At 42.2% G+C, this 25739-nt stretch overlaps 1 protein-coding gene across 3 annotated transcripts in view; it reads right to left on the bottom strand.

Moving 5' to 3' along the window:
• Nucleotides 1-25739, bottom strand: part of ITSN1 (intersectin 1) — a 1130286-nt gene that overhangs the window by 981199 nt on the left and 123348 nt on the right. For all 3 annotated transcript variants that reach the window (XM_069202488.1, XM_069202489.1, XM_069202490.1), the window contains exons 4-5: nt 19561-19624; nt 1454-1608 (exon numbers count right to left, since the gene is read on the bottom strand). In XM_069202488.1, coding sequence (XP_069058589.1) covers nt 1454-1608; nt 19561-19624 — 219 coding nt within the window. The remainder of the gene's footprint in view (nt 1-1453; nt 1609-19560; nt 19625-25739) is intronic.

Genomic DNA, 25739 nt, shown 5'->3' with positions numbered 1-25739 from the left:
TCTCAGACCTACCTATGTAAAGCAGATTTGAAACACCCTGAACTAAAAGGGATTGACTACTGAAAAAAACAAGGACAGACTGCATTGCTTCTGAGAAGATGATAAAGGGTTTCTCACCCTGCCACTTGTAAAGGAATCATGTAGATAAAACCACTAAACCCGCAAAACTGACAGATTTCCCCAAAACATTTCATACCCTACCGTTGACAGTGATTGATCTATTTATTTAACCTAGTGCCACATCTTGACTTAACTGTACGCCCTTATAGTACAATATAACTCAGAGTGTTTTCTTTCTTCTAGGTTACAACAAGAATTTCTCCAGTCTCTATTCTTTTTCTTACACCTTAGGATTCTTTAAGTCCAGAGGACACATTTTCAAACTTTCATTAACCTGTTTTTCTTTAGTGTTTGTTGAGCAAATTGTGCAAATTATTCCAACGGCGGATACACCCTTATTTAAAAAAAATGTGTATGAACTCTAAAATAACTAATGAATATGTTATTACAGCCTTTAAAAAAAACAACAATGTAATACGCCCCAATGAGTAAAACACATTTCAGAGCTTGGATGACTATTTATATCACGTATAACATTACAAAAGGAAACAATGAACATCTTTATGTACAGCGAACATTAGTACAATCACTGTACACAAATATTAAATGGAACAGTGAATACAAAAATAGCCAGTATTTTAGACTGTAACAAGGAAGGACGGAATGCCACTATTATTAAATTGATTCTGATGTTAGCCAAGACTGGTCCCAAACTTGGTCTAAGATATATATACCATACAATTACAAAAAGTGGCAGGTAAACCAGCTATCACCGCCCTGGTCCCAAACGTTATGTATGGTGAATACACTAATGGTATCAGCCGTTTCTAGCTACCTCTGCAATGCAAGTAACACATTTATAAATCTGCTGGTGCACCCGAAAATCAAAAGTACAATCAAATTATCCAATTCCCTTGTTTATTTTGCAATTATTTTCTATTTTTGTTTATTTTTTCCAATGTTCATATTTGAATTGTTGCAACCTCAGCCAATGCATTTAATTCACAACAGTGAACTTCTTCAGGACATTCTAATTCTAAGACTACAGTAATTCATAAATAAATCCAGAATCAACATGTTATCCAACTGAAGCAATAACTTGAAACCTTCCTTCATGTGGTGTATCATCATATAACACACACAGCCAAACTGTAGATACCTTGTGCTACCCAAACCCATGTCGGCTATGCCCACTGGGCATGACCTGTGACTATGCTATGTGTTCAGTACCTACAGTGACTTGGTAGCATTCACAGGACATGACCTTTAGCTCAGCTATGCCGGACCCAAAGGCCTACAGGTACTGCACATACCATGCCTTCAAGTTTGTTTCTTCTAAAACCTATAATTCAACCAATTAGAAAATTAAACCAGTACTTTGAAGTGAACTAACCGTATCCTGATGGAATGGCAATCGATGGCTGTTTCATGACATGGGGCAAAGAGGAAGGGAGTTGATAACCTTGAAGTTTAAGTTTGATCAGTTTCATGGCTATGGAAAATTCCAGCTTGTCCATTCTGCCATCGTTGTTCAAATCAGCCAGAGCCCTGAAACAAAAGGGGAGTCCATAAAAAAGTGCATATGAAACGGTTTCGTTCACCGAGGTCAGTCAAGTTTGTTATCTTAGTGTATTGAAAAATTTTCTGATTAGCAAGTAATTTGCTAAACCACAAAAGCTACACCATAGGAACTTGTTGAAGGCATTGAATCAACCACATTAAATAAAGAAACCGACCGATATACCCAAACACAGTCGTAAGCATTCAAATGACTGTAAAATGGACAAAATGTAAGACGCAATCTGACGAAAGTTATTGCACAACTAAAGTTTCAAGATTTCATTAAAACAAAATCTGTCCCTTCAGCGTTCTTGCGGCAGTCAAACACAACATACGCAAGAGAAAAGAACACATCCAAAAAAAATATTGGCAAAGCAAACAGGTCTCAATGAGAATCCCCCCACCCCCTTGATTTGCTGACCATGAAACTGACAACATGTTGTTGCAGACACTAAAGGACTCGGGCATGGTTCTCATTGGAAAGCACATTAGTGAAAGCCTGATTTGAAAGGTCACATAAAGTAACAGATTAAGGGTGATAATAGATTTCAGTCACAAAATAAATTGTTTATTGATGGTATCATTCATTTTAGCAACTGTGATGCGTTTTAAGTTGATTTCATGCTGTGAAACTATGCTAGTCTTCTACAAGGATTTGATAAACTTCTCATAGCGGTTATAAACGGTGCTCCAGAAGCTAATATGAGAGCACATTTTCTATACGTTCACACTATTTTCCTCAGTCATGTGAGAACTATTTCTGATTTCTGAGTAAGAAATGTAGTTTTTCAACAGCAGCAGCCTGTCCATTGATCCCCCAATGTTCTACTGCAGCTTCACTATAAAGTTCTAATGAGCAACGAGCTGTATTTATGACAAAAGTCTAGCACACGGAAGCAAAGCTATAAAACAGAAAGCATTTCTTACAGAGGATACAGCACCAAATTAACACAATGAGTCATAAAAAATATGGTTATTGCTCTAGAGAGCTAAAATCAGGACACATTTACAGAGTTCTTAAACATATTTCTTATCATGTTGGTAAAACATTCTGACATGCAGAGTTAAACATTTACTTCCAGCAACAGTCTGTTATTTAATTCACTAGTGCAGTGGTTCCCAACCTTCTGACTTCTGTGGACCCCCACTTTATTGCTCTTGGAATCCGAGGACCCCCAGTGAATCATTATTGGAGTCCGGGGACCGCACTGAGTCATTACTGGAAGTCAGGGACACAGGCCTAAACATTGTTCATGATTTGAAATGCAAAACAATACACAAAACATACAGAAACATGCCATCCATCAAACACATACACAAATTATCACACAATTTATTTATCTTCCAAACAAATATTTTTTTTAATTTATTTTAATAGGAAGGTTGGAACTTTTCTAAATTCAACTGAAGCCACATATTGTCCATACTACATTTTGTTTGATGCACCTGCACTGCTCACACAAATGAAGCTGTTAATACAAATCTAATTTTTACCCTCCAGTTTCATATTCCTTGACATTTAAAGTAAGTTTTAAAATGTTCAATTGTACATTTAGTTACTTTATTTGTATACACTTTATTAATCTGTTAATATTAGTTAATTTTCTAAGCACTCACGGACCCCCTGAGGAGGCTTTGTGGACCCCCAGGGGTCCCCGGACCACAGGTTGGGAACCTCTGCACTAGTGATTATCTCCAGCTTCACCACTGAGTTCTAATAAACAACTAGAGTGCTAGCAGTTCAAGACAAAAGTGAGGCACTTCTAAATGCAATTTTGTTGGAATAAGAATTGTTGAATTTAAGCCATTCCTGAACAGCAGATAGAAGTAAATGAGCATTGATATGTTAATGCGGGTATGAAACTGGCAGGTTAAAAATGTGAGGGAAGGTATGGGTTTTTTGTCATTTGAGGCATAATGTCTTTATAATGGGGCTAAAAAGTGCTTGAGGGAGACATCTGCATAAGTAGAGCATGCACTTTCCACTTCATTCCACAAATACAAATTCCTTCAGGCTTCTTCGTTGCTTAACAGCTCCCTTACAGTAACAAGCATTTGCAATGCAATAGGTCTACTATTTATTAGAGCTGAAGCTCTTGGCGTTGTTTATGTATAACTATACTTTTTTGCTACATAAATTGGTCAACTCTGCTGCATAATTTGGTTCTTCCTGACACACAATTCCAATGGCCCTGCAATTAACTAAAGGACTAGTAGGCCTACTGGAATATTTTTGCAAACAAGGAAATTAAAACACAAACTACTCCCAAATGCAAAACAAAAGTTCCAGCCATAAGAGAGCATAGAAATACATTAAATGGTGGGATGGGTTGTTATTTTAGGGTCCCAACTAACCTAGTGTGGGGACCCAGCAATACTCAAGACAGAAAGAGCTTGTTGTGGTGAATGTGTTGAAGGTGGTCCCATTTTCCTAGGACCACCACAGGCTGAGTTATGAGCAAACATGTTTTATAAAAGGAATGCCCTGCAAAGTACTATGGGGCGAGTTTCCAAGGGCGCGAATATTGTAGTATGTCGACTGTAATGCTCAGAACAGCCTCCTAGAGGACACAACTATAAACATAGCATTTCCAAGAAACAAGGTCATGTAACCATATAGTTAGCCCCTAGGGCGCATAATCACATGAAAACAAAATGGCAGAAAGTAACGCAGTGCAACCATATATTTGGCCCTTGGAGGACATAGTGTATTACATATTTTCAGGGCTAGCAAGCCTGCTGCAATGATATTACAAATAAGGCCTATAAAAAACAAAATACTCCTAGCTGCAAAACAAAAGTTCATGCTATAAGAGAGCTTTTGAATGGTGGGAGGGGTTATTATTTTGGGGTCCCCATTAACCTAGTGTAGGGACCCAGAGATGACCTAGACAGAAAGAGTGTTGTGCTGAACATTTTGGTGGTGATCTTATTGTGCTAGTACCACCACAGGCTGAGTTATGGTAAAAAAAAGAATTTGAATAAGAATGCTTGCAAAGCATTACGGGTGAGTTTCCCAAGTGCAGTGAATATTTTAGTACCGGCTTTCCCACTGTGCCAAGAGAGACGTTTTGATGATTTCTGTGTTTTTATTTAGGTAAGCATTTACCAATTACAAGGTTATTTTTTTTATTTTATTTTTTTTAAAAGCCATGGAGCACGAAGGGGAGAGACAAGAAAAAAGTAGTTTGCCCTCCTCAAATTATATCGGCAATCGTGCAATAATCCATTTTATGGGGTCAGTCTGCAGGGCGTAACAAAAGAGAGCCTCAAGGCAGGACAAAGGTAAAGCATTTATCAATGACATCAAGGGGTTGTTGAAAGGCGAGTCCAGAAACGAATGAAAGTGGTGGGCGGGAGATGGGCATGTCTAAAGCCCACAGAATAGATTACAACATATCGAAAAGCAGCGCTTGCGAGCTGCTATGCTCAACCTAAATAAATTTACTGCCTTGTAGTAAAACAGTAAATATTTTGTTAAATCTACTTGGTGCTCTGCAGGGGTTGGATACCAATGTACAGAGAACTATAGGGCATGGCAAAGACCTACGGGCAACCCATGCTATACAATTATGCACTGCAGTGCCTGGCCGCCTGCACCGGGACCCAAGCAGAAGATGGGGTGCAGGCCCAGTTGCCAAGTCCCACTGCATCTGGTTGGAGGCTGCCGAAGGTTGGGTGCAGGGCCTTGCTGTGGCCTTTGGCCATGCACAGCAAGGCTAGGTGCCAGAGAATGATTGTGCATAGCGCCTGGATTTGCAACCAACCCCCTTTCATCCACAGCCTAAGGCCGTGCACAGCATGTTGGGTGTTCGCAGAGGGATAAGTGCTTGGACAATTCAGAATATGAAAAATTGAAAAAAGAAAGTTACTGAAAAAAAAAAGTGAAAGGGATGTTATAGTTATGTGTGGAAATGAGAGCTAACGTTAAACCCAAATACCAATGAAATGGGTTGTAGTTTAGGCAATTAACTATAACTTGCACCCCATCATGCACTGCTTATGACCTCATATATTACATCACTCATGACATGCTAGGTGACTTCAGTGATGTTGATAACATCAAGGATGACATCATGTAGTCACTGTGACAGCGTCCTATATGGTTTGTGGAGTTGAAGTATTTCAACAAGCTACACTTGTGCTCAATTTCCTATCACTAAGTGATAATGGAAATTACCTTTGACAACATGGACACATAGCTCCCACATTTGGTGGAAGTTTCCCTCTTTGTACGGATATTCAACCACCTAACAAACAAAATGCCACCACAGACTTTAACAATCTCCAAAATAAGAGTTCACACACTAATCACTTCAATGGGATCACCCTCTTAAAGACTTCATATGGCCCATGGTTTTAAAAAGTCAAGAGGGTGACAGATATGCATTCACCAATAAGAAGACATCTTCACACAATAACTACAGTCTGTATGTAACTATACACCCTTTACTCACAACTTCTTTTTAAAAAGGACTGGCTTATGGAGTACGCGTAGTTATTATAAATGTAAATGTTATTACAATACTGCAATATTGACTAAAACTGGCAGTCCCATTTCAGCAGCTGTAAATATTGTGTTGTATGTATATTTATCTTTATGGTAATATGCATGTCTTATGCTACAGAGACTTGCTAATGGAGAAGCCAATTATTTCACTGAGCAACTATGGTGACTTGTCATTCAACAGTGAGGTGTCAATAGAGTAATCAGTCCTAGTCCACACTGTAGTATAGGAACATCTGATACAAGAGAGAGGTATTGGCACAGAGGACAATGCATCTTTATACTGTACTATGCACTCCCATCAGGTGGTGGTTATGCGACAGTGAAGAGGGCAGTTGTTGTTTACGTTACTATACATGCCTGTGACTCTGACAATAAGGTTAATCAGCAGGTTTGTCCATATGCACACCCTATTACGTATGGCTATCCCTATTGGGAGGAGTCTGAAAGAGGGGAATATGTTCCCACATTCAAATACGTACACCAGTTGTTCAAGAAATAGTTGTCAACAAAGAGGACACTCCCTTTTATACTCTACTATGGGCATTCATCACCATGAAGAGAGGTATCAGCAGAGAGATCAGACTCTACCAACAACCTACTTACCAGATGTGTTACTCTGGCAAGATGTTGAGCTGGGAAGGCTGTGTGTCTCCATACCCTAGTCTCTATAATTGCTAGCATAGCGGTATCTTCATTCCCACATCTTACCTGTACATCTGTCATCCTAAGGAGAGTTCTGACCAGAGAGGTAAGCCCCTTTTCACACCTTAATTTGCAGACCCATCACCAACAGACAGGTCTTTGCCGGCTCAGTCACAATCTCCTTTCGCATCCGATGTGTACCTATTTGGCTATACTGGTTTGTTTATTTATTTATTAGCGACTCGTTTACTTGGCAGAGAACTTGAATCTCTATGTTCCAGCACCGGTGTGAGCAGCATTTACTGGTGATTTAATGGCCTTGACATATGTTTTTTTTCATTTTTTCAGCTAAATCACATTGCAACCTTACGTTTTTCAACAAAGCCTAATCATTTTCTGTGGCATGGTGCTTATATCTACGTTTACATTGACAGCTAGAGGCACGTTAACACAGTTGAGACTCGTTTTGGAGTCTGACTTAGTGACTTCATGTACATGGTGTACTTATAAACTACATTTGATCTGTTTACGATTATGGATTCTAGCTATGCATTACAACATTATTTTTCTACACCAAGTTTAGCTCCTTTGGTTTGAGGCTTGCGCGTTCCTAAGATGCCCTTTCTCTACTATGGGATGGTAAGCCATCTGTGTCTTGTTCATTGTGTCACATTTTGTTACGGGGTGACTGCGTTTTTCACTTTTCCTTCACTTTGTAGACACCAATGTATGTCTTTTTCTTTTTACATGCAGGGCGACCTACTGACCAATTGATGGTGACAAGTAGTCTTCGATCAGTAAGTGACTTTCCAGCACTTAGCTTTTTCTGTATAACAAGGAGAAGTAGTCATTACGGTCCTGATGAAGCGCCAAGGGGTCACTTTTTGACCGCCGAGGCGCAAAACATGTTGACCACACTGTGTTAGGACTAGGTACATCACTTTTTTTCCTTTCCATAGGAGTACAGTGGGACATTACTCCCCGTATTAACTCCTCTTGTTTCCTTTTTTAATCTTGGTCTGATCCTTTTTCTGAGTTATTAAATTATGATGCCTGAGGCTCAGAGTCAATTTTAACTTTTTTGTCTCTCCTTATTTCTTTCTCTTTGTCAGTACTTTCTGCAGACCTCACTATTTCTGCTATATTATTTTCGGCTGAGTGCCACCACCTTGTGTGGGGTGGCCCGCCAGACATTGCAGTGCTGGTCTGACGAGGAGATTACCCAATGATGATGCTTAGCATTCTAGTTGGATGCTTGAGGGCTCTCCTGACAATACTGACACTTCCTCTCCCTGCATGTATCTGTATTGGAACAGTGTAGTATTTCTATTGAACATATCTAGGTCTTGGGAGACTGTACACTGGACCACAACTCTCCCAGTCCCTCTCTTTTTTCAAAAGAAGCATTATACAGATAATAGTGCTCTGTTTTAAGCAGAAACATGTTATTGCATTTTCAAAAAGGTAACAGTACTTAACTGTAATGACCAAATAAGTCAAGACGTTTTTAAACAATGCCATCTTTATAAATTATTTGTGAAGAATTCTGAAGGGGAGGGCAATGATTTTATTGTTCAGCTGGAGGTGGGGGCAGCATTAAAAAGTTTGAAGACCACTGGTATAGACAGTGAGTGTCCTAAATAGAGTTCAACGTATACAAGTGAATTGTATCCTACATGCACCTCACTCAGACAAAATATATTTGCGTAACGAATGAATTAATTACTAAACTGTTTACCGCAGAGGTTTCAGCCTGTACAAAGATGTTTTGTAGAGACTGCCTGTTGAAATTAAAGTGAAGCATTCATAGCCTATAAAGTTGTATGATGAACACTCAAGGATTTGTCAAATTGTACTTAATGTGCACACTCTTGAAATGTGTTTTGTTCTTGGCTGTAATCATATAATATTGTGTTTTATAAAGCAATTATACACTTGGCTCAGTGACAGAAAAAGGACTTTGTAGAGGGACGGCTTTCTAACAAGTCTTTTACACCCATCATTTAACATGTGGAGAAGTCTCAGTAAAAAGGCCACTTAGTAACATTCAACTGGTACTGCTTAACTTTTAGAGGAGTCTTAGGAAATATGGTATGCTCTTGTAAAACTCAACCCATCACTTTGTATGGACTTGATTTAGCAGTAGTTACTTTTTAATGGAACACTACTTCAAGTAAAATGTACATGGTTTACATTTCATAGAAGGCATAGTGTTTATCTAAAACCTTCTACATTAACGCTTTACTCTTCAGAGGTATCAGTAGAGACCTTGCTGTCTGTAATCCAATTCGTACACCATATTCTGTCAGAAGAGATGCCTTTGAGCACAGATTAATTACTCACTAAACACTTTTACTTCTAACCTTTACCTTCAACAGACCTATCACTAAGTGGGAATGTTATAAAAGTGAGCCATTCAATCTGTATAGAATTTAATTATAAAGTTTACTTTTGCATCAAACTTTATTATCCCCCATCACCTCTATTACAAAATTTATAAGCACAGAGGCCTTTTACAAACACCCATTATTCTGTTCAGATATATCGGGAGGCACAATGCTGTTTATAAACCTATGTAACATAGGCAATACTAGTTCTCAAACGTCTTCTACACAAAACATTAGCTCTCTGTTGAACTGTCACTTAGAGAAACTGCTGTTACAGAGTAGTATGAGATCGAATCACTGTTTGATCAAACTGTACGATGCACCTTGCAAAGCATGCCGCAATATAGTGCACAGAGCCTACTTCATCTCTCAATGCTTCTACAGAGACTATTTTACTCAGAGGAATTATTAGAGAGGGTGGGCTTATTGTACTGAGCCGAAAACCCTATTCCTGCAGACAAAACATGTTTAGAGAGGTATGACTCTCTCAGTAAAGCTTTTCACACCTAGCTCTCACCGCAAAGAGATGTCTCAACGAGAAGCTATGTTGTCATAAAAAAAAGAATCATTCGGCATGTATCCACTTATAAGAAACGGAGCCCCGTCTCTCCTGAAACTGAACCATACATCATCTGCGGACTGTCAAAGTGTGATAACAGATGCCCCAGTGCTTGCATAGATCCTTCTACCTACACTCCTTATTCTCTTGAGAAGGGTCAGTACACAGATAGCTATTTTGATATGAACTAAACACCCTGTTCACTCTGAGAAAACATCTGTTGAGAGGCATGAGTCTATTACTAAATCTCTTCAAATCCTGACAAGCCAGAGAATTACAGACCTATCTTAGTGATTCCTTGGGGGACCCCTGGAAGCAACATTGCAAGCCAGGGACCCCCAAGCAATTTGTACAATCTAAATTTCAAACATTAAAGTAGTAACTTGCAAAAAATATACAAAAAAGTACATACTAAACAAATACTCAATTAACTAAAGATTCTATTATTTTCTATTGAAAAAATATGCAAAAATGTTAAACTTTTAATGGGACGGTTGGTGCTGCATCTCGGCAACTAACTTTTCAGTGTTTGGTTTTATTTCGAAAAGCTGAATCCTCAGGTCAGATTCTACATTTCCCAAGTGATTTCGGTATTTATTTATTAGGAACATAAGATCAGAGACAGATTTTTCACATAAATGCAAACACATACATGCCAACATTTTAGAAAAGGAAAGAGGAAGATAAAAAAAAAAAAACTTTCTGGAGAATGTATTTCTACAATTCGTGTCTATTGAAGCAGAATCAATATTAGACGGAAGACAACCTGAATGGGGTCATGTATGTATACCGTGGTCAATTTAGCGGTACGAGGCTTCTGCTGCTGCCAGGGAACCCAAAGAAGCCCTGGCAATTTTTGTCAGACCACCCCCTTTGCGGTACATAGAGAATGTAACGACACTACAAAGCAGGGGTTCGGGGGATTCATACCCTCCAAAAAATAATTTTGGAAAATATGGTGTATTCTACAATACATTTGCCACTATATATTCAATTGCATTAGCTTTTAAAGCACAGTAAATGACAATATTTGTTGGGGCGCTTCAATGATTCTCTAACTATCACCCTCCAACAGTGCCTCATCTCTCCATAGCCCCTATGTCACATGTATTTCATTTGTTTTATTGCAACTCTGTTAACAGCATAGGGTGATGGAGCACTTTACATCTCACACACACACACACACACACACACACACAGAAACGAGGAATCATACTTGTGTAAATCAGTGAATATAAAATGTTACATAAGGCAAAAGGGACTACAAGCAGTAGAATTCACATGTCATCCATACCACTAGGTATTTTTTTTAAAGAGTGCTTGGTCCATAGAAGCACAAACTCAGGATTCAGAACAGAACACAGTGCTTAGCACTGACTTTAATAATAAGAATGCATTACTACCCCAGCAGCATCAGGATAATGAATGACTGGGAAAAAAAATATAACTTTCCAACTTGTACAATGCAGTTTGCATGCAGCTCTTTGAGGGTAGTTCATAGCTCACTGTGCTACATTATGTGTTTTTAACTAATGATCTGCACAGTAACAAAAAGCAAACAAAAGCAGTAACCCACTGAGCTATGCACAAAAATACTGTCCTTTTATAAGCTTGGTACACGTTCTTTGCAGAAAGCATATTGAACACCTGAGAGTAGTCAAAACTGCCACTAGACAAAACTCCCATCTCTCTCCAGCAGGTACATTATTCACCTGAGTTATACTGATACTTTTATTTCTGCCTAAAACTGATAAATATACAAGGAACTTTGCAGTGCCTTTAAAACTGCTGCACAAATCAAATATGAAAACACTTGTGTTTCTTTTAAGACAACCCAGTTGGAGAAGCGCCGTCCTGCCGGCCCAAGGCTTGAGCTTCCTGAATGCTGTGTTGCCTCACAACAACACAAGGCACAGCTCTTCTGCAGAAGGCTTCGGTAGGTGCTAGAGGCCTGCGGACCCCCTTGGAATGGGTCATGGACCCCTGTGGGTCCACAGACCATAGGTTGGGAACCGCTGATCTATCCAATTTCCTAGAATCTAATAATCTCCTGCACCAGACATAAACATGGTTTAGATCAGGTTACATAGAGGTAAACCTAGAAGAAGAACCTACCAAAGAGAAAAGAAAATGGCAGGAGCTTGTGAGCACTGATAGGGTTAAATGAGCTTTGCAGTGCCTTAAATTATAAAATATGTTTTACAAGGATATTGATGTAGAGGAACACGTTACCTGTCATAAAACTGAAAATTTCACATCGGCTCCTTGTGGCCAGTTTGAAAACATTGACTTGGATAAAGCAGAAGAAATACATGAACATTACATCATTCACCCTTGACATTCCAGATATATGATGGGTAATGCTTTAGAATTGCACTAGATGAAGTAAGCAAAAGGAGAACCAATAAGTGTGTGAGAAAATAGCTTAGAAGCACAGTGTTCTCCAATGTTTCCCACAGGGGAAGTAATTCATTATGATGAACGTCACATACAGATTCTTGCATAAGACTATAGATACAATAGATTGTATTCTGAAGATCCCCACTTTAGTTAAAATATACCATACATTTTGCAACTTTTGTTTCAGACAGATATGTCAGTCTTATCTTATGCTGTAGGCTGTGTTATGAGAACAGGGACACGGTTTAATGACATCACTGCAAGGGATTTTGTGGAACAAGTAAATGGTAAAGAGGAGGTACTAGAATCTAAATTGATGAACGTTATGGCTTGCCAAAATGGTACCAATGAAAATTGGTTTTGTAGTCATGGTGAGCTAAAGTGTAAGTTACGCAATCTAGTTGCATCTACTGGATTGGTTACACTGAGTAGTGCAGAGTATGCTTGGGGTGATCATCATGACTTTCTCTGGCAGACTAACACAAACATTCCAGGGACTGATTTCAAGTATGCAGGTGAATTGTGTTCCATTGATTCTGCAAATGTTTGTAGCTACTTCACAGATTTGAAGCCATGCTTCATTTTATCTGCAACAAAAATAAACCAAGACTACTAGGTAAGGTTGTATTCTTTTCTCCAGAAGAAGTACACAAAGTCAGAGGAGTACCACATATCCAATGTTACTGTGAGTGAAAGGTGCACCAAATTTTGATCAAGATACTGATGACTCAGTGTTGTAATTCACTGAACAATATGTAACTTGTGACATTCTGGGAAAGTCTCAGAAGAGAACTCTTCGGCAACAAGTCTTGCAATTCCAGTCTCATAAATGTGGCAAATATTTTAAACGATACAGAGCAAAAGGGAAATAATACACTATGGCTCTCATTACGACCTTGGTGGTCTTTTGCAAAGCTCACCGAAGCCGCGAACACCAGAAGAAAGTCAGTGCTAGCAGTCTTCCGACCACCATGTTACAAGTACTGAAGGCTTTCTGCAACAATTTGGGTAGAAATCCTCCAGGAGTCGTGCTAGCGGTCGACTTCCAGCCCCGCCCTGCCCAGCCAAAAGGACTCCGCCAGCCATATTCTGACCTGTAATACAGTGTGGCGATGTCCTGATGGCGGGCACGGTTGGCGGTGGAACTGCCTGTTCCGGTCCCCTCAAGGAGGAGCACCTCGTCGGACGAGGAAAGTGTCCTCCGTAAGGGGAGTGGGAGTGAGGGGGGTGTGTGAATGGATGTGTGTGAGTATGTGTATGTGTGTCATAAATGGGGGAGGGGGAAGTGTTTGTGCATGCGTGATGGTGATGCTTGTGTGTGTATGGTGGAGGGGGGGGTTTTGGGGCAGGGGAGGTGTTTTGTAGTCTACAGGAACGCAAATTCCTGTTACGGGTACCCTTACTGCTAGGGTTTCATGGCGGTGCTACTGCCACAAAATGCCTGGCGGAAAAGGGACTCTTAATACCACCAGCGGTCTTTGGTGGACTGCCAGCTCCGAGATGCTTATGTCCGGCCCGGTGGTCCAACCACCCTGGCGGTAGGAATAAAGTGACGGTTTGGCACAGGCCAAACTGCCACACTCGTAATATGCAGTCTTCACCGCTGGCCCATAGGCGGTGGGACCGCCACCGCGAGTCTGGGGGTCAGTAGACCGCCAGACTCATAATGAGGGCCTAAGTGTTGTTTTAGATTCCCTGGGTCTGTCATCGCCAAAGAGAGTGAGTGGTTTTATGTCTGCAGTCAGGTACACTGTTACTGGGAAATCACCTAAAAATACATATAACCTGAATAGAAGTGAGGCTTCAAATGTTATCAATGATTACAATACAGTAATCCTGTCCATTTGGAATGCCAACATGGATATTCTGTTTGCAGCAGACAATTCTGTCGCTGCAGCTCAATACGTCATTTCATCTATAACAAAGTCATAGAAGACAAAAATGAAGGATGTATGGAAAGAGATAGCAGCAGCGAAGTCTTGAGGTAAAAGGCTTTACAGTTTCAGTTTAAAGATGCTCTCACACAGGGAAATTGGATCTTATGAAGCTTGTATCAAACATGGTTCTGCAAGCTTATACAGGAAGTCCAAATCAATAATTTGGGCTATTTTAGGCCTAGCATCAACACGAAAATGTGTGTTGAGACACTTTCCTGAAATTGAGTATCTTGTTCAGTTGGATTCAGAAAGCGCAGAGCTCCTTAAAACACATATGATGGACACTTATTACCCAAATTGAAGTGTCTTTCAAGAAAATGTATGTTTGTATGAAGTACTGCTGTGATTTACATACAGAAATAACAGGTGAGAACATTGAGGAAGGGAAGTATTGGGTGACTGGCTATAACTGATGTTTAGTGAGACATTCAAAACTAAGTTTCAATAATCGTTAATTGAGCTGTCACAGAGGTAAGAAAAGAGAATTATCTTACCTGGCTCTGATACATGAGAACTTTGAAAGCACTTGCAAAACATTCGAGCCAACACACACTTCTCTATTTTAGCCATCAGGCAAGTACAGAGAAAACGTTTTTGATTAAAATGGTGAATGCATTAGTTCACATAAAAACTAGCTGTGCTCGATCACGTGTAGTCCTACATGACTAGTAATTTTAGAGGAGTGACATTGCACAGACTACTTATGTTACCTGTGAAACATGCCAACAAACTAGAGTACCTAAAGTTATCTGTTGATAACTGTCATGAAGTGTCCAGAGGTCTCAAAAAATGTGAAAGTTCTCATTATTGATGAAGTTCGCATGGTAAAAACTTATACTGGCTTTCATTCATCCGAGGATGCAAAAGGTCCTCAGAACGGACTATGATGTTCGGTTTGGAAGTACACACATCAGTTTTTGGTGAACTTATACAGTTTACTCCTGTCAAAGGTCAACCAGTTTTTAAAAAACTTGTTCATGAACTAAAAAGTCATGAGGGAGTATTGGAAATGTTAACACATGGTTACATTTTCAATACGGGGACTTGACAGAAATTATGAGACAGGCAGAAGATGTAGAGTATGGGAATATATCAGAAGACATGAAAATAGGAATCATTAAACAAGCTATGAAAGCTGTCACTTCTTGCATGGTTAGATCTCAAAACCCACACAAGAAGTCATCAGCTTCTATAATGCAACACCTTGGTTGAATGTGCACAATTTAACTTAGAAATCCTGTATTTGAAAACAGTGACTCTTCGAAACAAAGATAAAATGAACATCAATGTTTAAACCTACCACAATGTTGATCAGTGGTAAAGAAACTGGAATCACTAGAGAAAACATTTTCACATACTGTTGGTTTAGAAAAGACTCTAAACCCCTCTAAAAAATAATTGTAAATAATTCTGCAACAAAATCTGAACATCAAGAAGGGATTCGTTTATGGTGCAATGGGGAATGTGATGAACTTCTTTACATAGCCCAACAGAACATACTATGAATGAGTTGTAATTAAATTTGATCAAAGTGAGGAAGGAAGAAAGATAAAAGGTGCACTGCCAGATTTCTCCTAGTAAAAGATCTGTGTAGGAAGTTGGCTCTGTATGCACTATTTCAAAGTAAGGAATAGTATGCACAGAGTCCAAGGGTTCCCCTTAGAGGTAAGATTGTGGCAAAAAGAGATAATACTAATGCTCTATTTTGTGGTAGTGTGGTCGAGCAGTAGGCTTATCAAAGGAGTAGTGTTAAGCATTTGTTGTACATACCCAAGCAATAAATGAGGAACACACACTCAGAGACAATTCCAGGCCAATAGGTTTTTGTATAGAAAAATATCTTTTCTTAGTTTATTTTAAGAACCACAGGTTCAAATTTTACATGTAATACTTCAAATGAAGGGTATTGCAGGTAGGTACTTTAGGAACATTGAATAATCAAAATAGCATACACAGTTTTCAAATAAATCACATATAGCTATTTTAAAACTAGACAGTGCAATTTTCAACAGTTCCTGGGGGGAGTAAGAGTTAGTTAGTTTTTGCAGGTAAGTAAACCACCTACGGGGTTCAAGTTTGGGTCCGAGCAACCCCAAAGTTACCACACCAGCAGCTCAGGGCCGGTCAGGTGCAGGGGTCAAAGTGGTGCCCAAAACGCATAGGCTTCAATGGAGAAGGGGGTGCCCCGGTTCCAGTCTGCCAGCAGGTAAGTACCCGCGTCTTCAGAGGGCAGAGCAAGGGGGGTTTTGTAGGGCACCGGGGGGGACACAGGTCAGCACAGAAAGTACACCCTCAGCAGCACGGGGCGGCCGGGTGCAGTGTGCAAACACGCGTCAGGTTTCCAATGGAAATCAATGGGAGACCAAGGGGTCTCTTCAGCGATGCAGGCATGGAAGGGGGGGGAGGCTCCTCGGAGTAGCCACCACCTGGGCAAGGGAGAGGGCCTTCTGGGGGGTCACTCCTGCACTGGAGTTCGGATCCTTCAGGTCCTGGGGGCTGCGGGTTCAGAGTCTTTACCAGGCGTCGGGATGTGGGAAGCAGGCAGTCGTGGTCAGGGGGAGCCTCGGGATTCCCTCTGCAGGCGTCGCTGTGGGGGGCTCAGTGGAGCCACTCTGGCTACTCACGATCTCGCAGTCGCCGGGGAGTCCTCCCTGAAGTGTTATTTCTCCACAAGTCGAGCTGGGGGCGTCGGGTGTGGAGTAGCAAGTCTCACGCTTCCGGCGGGAAACGCAAGTTGTTTTAAAGTTGCTCCTTTGAAACAAAGTTGAAGTCTTGGGAGAACAGAGCCGCTGTCCTCGGGAGTTTCTTGGTCCTTCTAGAGCAGGGCAGTCCTCTGAGGATTCAAAGGTCGCTGGTCCCTGGGGAAAGCGTCGCTGGAGCTGTGTCTTTAGAAGTGGGGAGACAGGCTGGTAGAGCTGGGGCCAAAGTAGTTGGTGTCTCCGTCTTCTCTGCAGGGTTTTTTAGCTTAGCAGTCTTCTTCTTAGGTTGCAGGAATCCGAGTTCCTAGGTTCTGGGGAGCCCCTAAATACAGAATTTAGGGGGGTGTTTAGGTCTGGGAGGGCAGTAGCAAATGGCTACTAGCCCTGAGAGTGGCTACACCCTCTTTGTGCCTCTTCCCAAGGGGAGGGAGTCACATTCCTATCCCTATTGGGGGAATCCTCCATCTGCAAGATGGAGGATTTCCAAAAGTCAGAGTCACCTCAGCTCAGGTTGCCTTAGGGGCTGTCCTGACTGGCCAGTGACTCCTCCTTGTTTTTCTCATTATCTCCTCCGGCCTTGCCACCAAAAGTGGGGCCGTGGCCGGAGGGGGCGGGCAACTCCACTAGCTGGAATGCCCTGGGGTGCTGTAACAAAGAGGGTGAGCCTTTGAGGCTCACCGCCAGGTGCTACAGTTCCTGCAAGGGGGAGGTGATAAGCATCTCCACCCAGTACAGGCTTTGTTACTAGCCACAGAGTGATAAAGGCACTCTCCCCATGTGGCCAGCAACATGTCTCGAGTGTGGCAGGCTGCTAAAACCAGTCAGCCTACACGGGTAGTTGGTTAAGGTTTCAGGGGGCACCTCTAAGGTGCCCTCTTGGGTGTATGTTACAATAAAATGTACACTGGCATCATTGTGCATTTATTGTGCTGAGAAGTTTGATACCAAACTTCCCAGTTTTCAGTGTAGCCATTATGGTGCTGTGGAGTTCGTGTTTGACAGACTCCCAGACCATATACTCTTATGGCTACCCTGCACTTACAATGTCTAAGGTTTTGCTTAGACACTGTAGGGGCACAGTGCTCATGCACTGGTGCCCTCACCTATGGTATAGTGCACCCTGCCTTAGGGCTGTAAGGCCTGCTAGAGGGGTGACTTATCTATACTGCATAGGCAGTGTGAGGTTGGCATGGCACCCTGAGGGGAGTGCCATGTCGACTTACTTGTTTTGTTCTCACCAGCACACACAAGCTGGCAAGAAGTGTGTCTGTGCTGAGTGAGGGTCCCCAGGGTGGCATAAGATGTGCTGCAGCCCTTAGAGACCTTCCCTGGCATCAGGGCCCTTGGTACCAGTTACAAGGGACTTACCTGGATGCCAGGTGTGCCAATTGTGAAAACAAAAGTACAGGTTAGGGAAAGAACACTGGTGCCTGGTTAGCAGGCCTCAGCACACTTTCAAATCAAAACTTAGCATCAGAAAAGTCAAAAAGTCAGGGGGTAACCATGCCAAGGAGGCATTTCCTTACAATCTGTAAGAAAAAAAGACACGTTTCCTCGGTGTTTGGCCTATGATGGCATACGTCGCAAGGATTAAGTTTGGATGCAGCAATGACAAATATAGGTTAAACAGTTTTTAAAGAAGGAATTTCTTATGTTCCTTTAACATAGGTCAGGACATATTCAGGGTTATAGCTTGTTGATTTTGATGACAGCAAAGTCAATGCTGATTCATCATGTTTGATAGAATACAATTGTTTGTGAGGGCTACATGCGCCCCATATCAGCTGTTGACAAGCATCCAACTTACAGAAAGCGAAAACATTTGGAGACGGTTCAAAAAGTTCAAAACAAAGTTATAAATCTCCAAAGAGTTCCAAAAAAGCTGAGAACTAATAAAGTCAGTAACATAATAGGTTTTCCATTTTTTAACACTTCTGGAGATTCATGTTACTGTTATGAAGTACTTAATATTGTATTACATCTAAAACTAGTGGTTATAAACAGGGTACAAAACAAAGAGAAACCCTTATGTCAAGTGTTGTAGTTGGACTCTTGCTCCTAGACTGTTGGTTTAGGGATGACAGCATTTTTGTTTGTAGGCGACCAAGTTACTCCTATAACAAGTCGTAACTGTCGGCCCAACCCTCCCGGTTCACAAGCAGTACCTCACCAAAAACCCAAATAGTAAAAGGTGATTTCTGCCAGCCTTACGCATGCACTCTAGATTGTAACATCAGGGGGTCATGGTGGAAAAGAAGTTACCCTTTTCTCACGTTAGTGATAAGTCTCAGTCACAGTCACTCACCGGCAATAAACGAGATGCAGGAAAGTTTTCAATGTATTTATTGAAAGGACTGCAATCTACGGTAAAATGCATGAGCTGCAATGAATAGATTAGCTCGCAATAAAAAGAAACTTAATTGTGAAGATGAAAGCCGTGAATGCAAAGACCCCCACAATCTTGCAATAAACATGAAATGTAAAATTCCTAGCATGGAGAACCTAATCTCTAACCTAATGAAAGCTAGGTATGATCAGCCTAATTGGCCAGTACCATGTCAGCCACCACATTATGGTGTCTCAAAAAGTGAAAAGAGGCATATATGACAGAAAATAATTGGGTTGTTTACATTAATAGGACAGCAGATAACTTATTTAGAACCACATGCAGCAATATTTGCCACAGAAGAAGTGAAAGAAATTACAATTCTTAAATTCAATTATTTAAGAATGACACTCCTAGAAATTTATTCTTTGCTTACTACATTCATATAATTAATTGACTATTGAAATTCTTCCAACTTACCATATCTGTGCCAAAACGGGCTGGGGTAACCCAGACTGAAGAAAAAAATTTCTTGCTTGGTCACCTACAAAATAAAATTGAATGGGTTATGGCATAGGTTTTCAGTAGTTACATGAAATCACTTTCACCATTCTAAATTTACATACCACTCACTCTTAACAAAATGAAATAAAAGTACAAGAGATTTTGCTTAATTTGCACTTGCATCAAAACGTATCAATGATATGAAAATGTCGACTCCAACAACAGCTCTCAAGCATTAGAATCCTGCATACATTTAAATGGTTATAGGAGATCCACCAATACATGGGGCAGAACTCTTAACCTTTCAACTAACAATTTAGCTTCAATAATAAATAAAACATCAAGTAAGGCATCATATTGTAAAATTATTTGATTTAGGAGACGTTCACGTCATCAGTAGCTACAAACCTCGAGCACAAACAGAATTAATAAGCTGACAATCTAAGGTGTCTCACTGTAAGGAAATGCCTCCTTGGCATGGTTACCCCCTAATGTTTAGCCTTTGTTGATGCTAAGTTATGATTTGAAAGTGTGCTGGGACCCTTCTAACCAGGTCCCAGCACCAGTGTTCTTTCCCTATACTATACATTTGTCTCCCCAATTGGCACAACCCTGGCACTCAGGTAAGTCCCTTGTAACTGGTATCCCTGGTACCAAGGGCCCTGATGCCAGGGAAGGTCTCTAAGGGCTGCAGCATGTCTTATGCCACCCTAGGGACTCCTCACTCAGCACATGCACACTGCCTCACAGCTTGTGTGTGCTGGTGGGGAGAAAATGAGTAAGTCGACATGGCACTCCCCTCAGAGTGCCATGCCAACCTCACACTGCCTGTGGCATAGGTAAGTCACCCCTCTAGCAGGCCTTACAGCCCTAAGGCAGGGCGCACTATACCACAGGCGAGGGCATATGTGCATGAGCACTATGCCCCTACAGTGCCTAAGAAAAACCTTAGACATTGTAAGTGCAGGTCAGCCATAAGAGTATATGGTCTGGGAGTCTGTCAAACACGAACTCCACAGTTCCATAATGGCTACATTGAAAACTGGGAAGTTTGGTATCAAACTTCTCAGCACAATAAATGCACACTGATGCCAGTGTGCAACTTATTGTGAAATACACCCAGAGGCCCTGAATATATACCGACTTCTAGTGTAGCCTGACCAGTTCCTGCCAGCCTGCCACACACCTGACATGTTGCTGGCCACATGGGGAGAGTGCCTTTGTCACTCTGTGGCCAGGAACAAAGCCTGTACTGGGTGGAGGTGCTTCTCACCTCCCCCTGCAGAAACTGTAACACCTGGCTGTGAGCCTCAAAGGCTCAGCCCTTTTGTTACAGCACCACAGGGCATCCCAGCTAGTGGAGATGCCCGCCCCTCCGGCCACTGCCCCCACTTTTGCCGGCAAGGCTGAAGGAGATAATGAGAAAAACAAGGAGAAGTCACCCACCAGTCAGGCCAGCCCCTAAGGTGTCCTGAGCTGAGGTGACCCCTACCTTGAGAAATCGTCCATCTTGAGTTTGGGGGATTCCCCCAATAGGATTAGGGATGTGCCCCCCCTCCCCAAAGGGAGGAGGCACAAAGAGGGTGTAGCCACCCTCAAGGACAGTAGCCATTGGCTACTGCCCTCCCAGACCTAAACACACCCCTAAATTCAGTATTTAGGGGCTCCCCAGATCCCAAGTAATCAGATTCCTGCAACCTGAAGAAAGAAGGACTGCTGACCTACAAGCCTGCAGAGAAGGAGGAAGCAGACAACTGCTTTGGCCCCAGCCCTACCGGCTGGTCTCCAACTTCGAAAACCTGCACCAGCTACGCATCTGACAGGGACCAGCGACCTCTGAAGCCTCAGAGGACTGCCCTGGACTACAGGACCAAGAAACTCCAGTGAACAGCGGCCCTGTTCAAAACCTGCAACTTCTTTGTAACAAAGAAGCAACTTCCAAGGACTTCAAGTTTCCCGCCGGAAGCGTGAGACTCTATACTCTGCACCAGACGCCCCCGGCTCGACCTGCAGAAAACCAACACCTCAGGGAGGATTTCCCGGCGACTGTGAGCCCGTCAGTAACCAGGGCCGACCTCCCTGAGCCCCCACAGCGACACCTGCAGAGAGAATCCAAAGGCTCCCCCTGACCACCACTGCCTGTAACAAGGGACCCGACGCCTGGATCCAACACTGCACCCGCAGCCCCCAGGACCTGAAGGAACCGAACTTCGACGCAGGAGTGACCCCCAGGCGACCCTCTGCCTAGCCCAGGTGGTGGCTGCCCCAGGGAGCCCCCCCCTGTGCCTGCCTGCACCGCTAAAGTGACCACCGGGTCCCTCCATTGTTTCCTATCTGAAACCAGACACCTGCTTTGCTCACTGCACCCGGCCGCCCCTGTGCCGCTGAGGGTGTACTTTGTGTGCCTTCTCGTGTCCCCCCCCCAGTGCTCTACAAAACCCCCCTGGTCTGCCCCCCCCCCCCGAGGACGCAGGTACTTACCTGCTGGCAGACTGGAACCAGAACACCCCTGTTCCCCATAGGCGCCTATGTGTTTTGGGCACCTCTTTGACCTCTGCACCTGACTGGCCCTGAGCTGCTGGTGTGGTAACTTTGGGGTTGCCTTGAATCCTCAATAGTGGGCTGCCTATGCCCCAAACTTGAGACATGTAAGTGTTTTACTTACCTCCAAAACTAACCTTTACTTACCTCCCCCAGGAACTGTTGATTTTTGCACTGTGTCCACTTTGAAAATAGCTTATTGCCATTTTTACAAAGACTTTATGTGATATTGCTTTCACTCAAAGTTCCTAAGGTATCTAAGTGAAGTACCTTACATTTAAAGTATTAACTGTAAACCTTGAACCTGTGGTTCTTAAAATAAACTAAGAAATGAAAATGTCACTTACCCAGTGTACATCTGTTCGTGGCATCAGTCGCAGTAGATTCGCATGTTCTGCAATAGCTCGCCATCTGGTGTTGGGCCGGAGTGTTACAAGTTGTTTTTCTTCGAAGAAGTCTTTCGAGTCACGGGACCGAGTGACTCCTCCTTTTGTCTCCATTGCGCATGGGCGTCGACTCCATCCTCGATTGTTTTTCCCCGCAGAGGGTGAGGTAGGAGTTGAATTGTAGTAATAGTGCCCATGCAATGGAGTGACTAAGTATGCACTTATTTAAGGTTGAGATGATACATATATAAATAATTGAAGGTAACTTCCAAACTGCTACAGGCTCCCGGGGAGGCGGGTGGGCACATGCGAATCTACTGCGACTGATGCCACGAACAGATGTACACTGGGTAAGTGACATTTTCAGTTCGATGGCATCTGTCGCTGTAGATACGCATGTTCTGCATAGACTAGTAAGCAGTTATTTCCCCAAAAGCGGTGGATCAGCCTGTAGGAGTGGAAGTAGTCTGAAATAATGTCCTTAATACGGCTTGACCTACGGTGGCTTGTTGTGCGGATAACACGTCTACACAGTAGTGCTTGGTGAATGTGTGAGGCGTAGACCATGTGGCTGCCTTACATATTTCTTGCATTGGGATGTTTCCTAGAAAGGCCATGGTAGCACCTTTCTTTCTGGTTGAGTGTGCCCTTGGTGTAATGGGCAGCTGTCGTTTAGCTTTAAGGTAGCAGATTTGGATGCATTTAACTATCCATCTGGCTATACCTTGTTTTGAAATTGGGTTTCCTGCATGAGGTTTTTGAAATGCAATAAAGAGTTGTTTAGTCTTTCTGATGTTCTTTGTTCTGTCAATGTAATACATTAATGCTCTTTTGACATCTAATGTATGTAGTGCCCTTTCAGCTACGGTATCTGGCTGTGGAAAGAACACCGGAAGTTCCACTGTTTGATTTAGATGGAACGGTGAAATAACCTTTGGCAAAAATTTAGGATTGGTCCTTAGGACGACTTTATTTTTGTGTAGTTGTATAAAAGGTTCCTGTATAGTAAACGCCTGAATCTCGCTTACTCTTCTCAGGGAAGTAATGGCGATGAGAAATGCCACCTTCCAGGTTAGGAACTGTATGTCGCAGGAGTGCATGGGTTCAAAAGGTGGACCCATAAGTCTAGTTAGGACAACATTTAGGTTCCATGAAGGAACAGGTAGTGTTCTTGGTGGTATAATTCTCCTAAGGCCCTCCATGAATGCTTTAATGACTGGTATTTTATATAGGGAAGTTGAATAGGTAGTCTGCAGGTATGCAGATATTGCTGCAAGGTGAATCTTAATGGAAGAGAAAGCTAGGTTAGATTTTTGTAAGTGAAGCAAGTAACCCACTACATGTTCTGGAGTTGTGTGTAATGGTTGTATTTGATTAATATGGCAGTAGCAAACAAACCTCTTCCATTTACTTGCATAGCAGTGCCTGGTGGATGGCCTTCTTGCTTGTTTTATGACTTCCATACATTCTTGGGTAAGTTGTAAGTGCCCGAATTCTAGGATTTCAGGAGCCAGATTGCTAGATTCAGCGATGCTGGATCTGGGTGTCTGATCCTTTGGTTGTGCTGTGTCAACAGATCTGGCCTGTTGGGCAATTTGATGCAGGGTACCACTGATAGGTCTAGCAGCGTTGTGTACCAGGGTTGCCTTGCCCAAGTTGGTGCTATCAATATGAGTTTGAGTTTGCTTTGAGTGAGTTTGTTTACCAGGTAAGGAAGGAGAGGGAGAGGAGGAAAAGCGTAAGCAAATATCCCTGACCAGTTCATCCATAGGGCATTGCCTTGGGATTGTTTGTGTGGGTATCTGGATGCGAAGTTTTGGCATTTTGCGTTCTCCCTTGTCGCAAACAAGTCTATCTGAGGTGTTCCCCAGAGTTTGAAATAAGTGTTCAGTATTTGGGGGTGAATTTCCCATTCGTGGACCTGTTGGTGATCTCGAGAGAGATTGTCTGCGAGTTGATTTTGTATCCCTGGTATAAACTGTGCAATTAGGCGAATTTGGTTGTGAATTGCCCAATGCCAAATTTTTTGTGCTAACATGCTTAACTGCGTGGAGTGCGTCCCTCCCTGCTTGTTTAGATAATACATTGTTGTCATGTTGTCTGTTTTGACGAGAATGTATTTGTGAACTATTATTGGTTGGAAAGCTTTTAGTGCTTGAAAAACTGCAAGAAGTTCTAGGTGATTGATATGCAGTTTTGTTTGATGTACGTTCCATTGTCCTTGTATGCTGTGTTGATCGAGGTGTGCTCCCCACCCTGTCATGGAAGCATCTGTTGTTATTACGTATTGTGGCACTGGGTCTTGGAAAGGCCGCCCCTTGTTTAAATTTATGTTGTTCCACCACAGAAGCGAGAGGTAAGTTTGGCGGTCTATTAACACCAGATCTAGAAGGTGACCCTGTGCTTGAGACCACTGTGATGCTAGGCATTGTTGTAAGGGCCTCATGTGCAGTCTTGCGTTTGGGACAATGGCTATGCATGATGACATCATGCCTAGGAGTTGTAATACCATCTTTGCTTGTATCTTTTGTGTTGGATACATGCGTTGTATGATGGTGTTGAAATTTTGAATTCTTTGTGGACTTGGAGTGGCTACTCCTTTTGATGTGTCTATTATGGCTCCCAGGTATTGTTGTACCTTGCGTGGCCGAATTTTGGATTTTGTGAAATTGACGGTGAACCCTAGTTTGAAGAGGGTTTGTATGATATGATTTGTGTGATTTGAGCACTCTATTAACGAATGGCCCTTGATTAGCCAGTCGTCTAGATATGGGAACACATGTATTTGCTGCCTTCTGATGTGTGCAGCGACTACCGCTAGACATTTGGTAAAGACTCTTGGTGCGGTTGTTAATCCGAAAGGCAGTACCTTGAATTGGTAATGTATTCCTTTGAATACAAACCTTAGGTATTTCCTGTGCGATGGGTGAATTGGTATATGGAAATAAGCATCCTTGAGGTCTAAAGTTGCCATGTAGTCGTGCAGCTTTAGCAATGGCAATACTTCTTGTAGTGTGACCATGTGGAAGTGGTCTGATTTGATGAAAGTGTTGACTACTCTGAGGTCTAGGATTGGTCTCAGTGTTTTGTCCTTCTTTGGTATCAGAAAGTACAGTGAGTAAACTCCTGTGTTTATTTGTGTGTTTGGCACTAATTCGATTGCATTCTTTTGCAATAGTGCCTGCACTTGTATCTCTAGGAGATTGGAATGGTGTGTTGTTAAATTTT

Source organism: Pleurodeles waltl, chromosome 8 (genome assembly GCF_031143425.1).
Source record: "Pleurodeles waltl isolate 20211129_DDA chromosome 8, aPleWal1.hap1.20221129, whole genome shotgun sequence".
Classification (NCBI taxonomy): Eukaryota; Metazoa; Chordata; class Amphibia; order Caudata; family Salamandridae; genus Pleurodeles; species Pleurodeles waltl.
The sequence above is the reverse complement of the archived record's forward strand: the minus strand, read 5'-3'. Positions and strand labels throughout refer to the sequence as shown.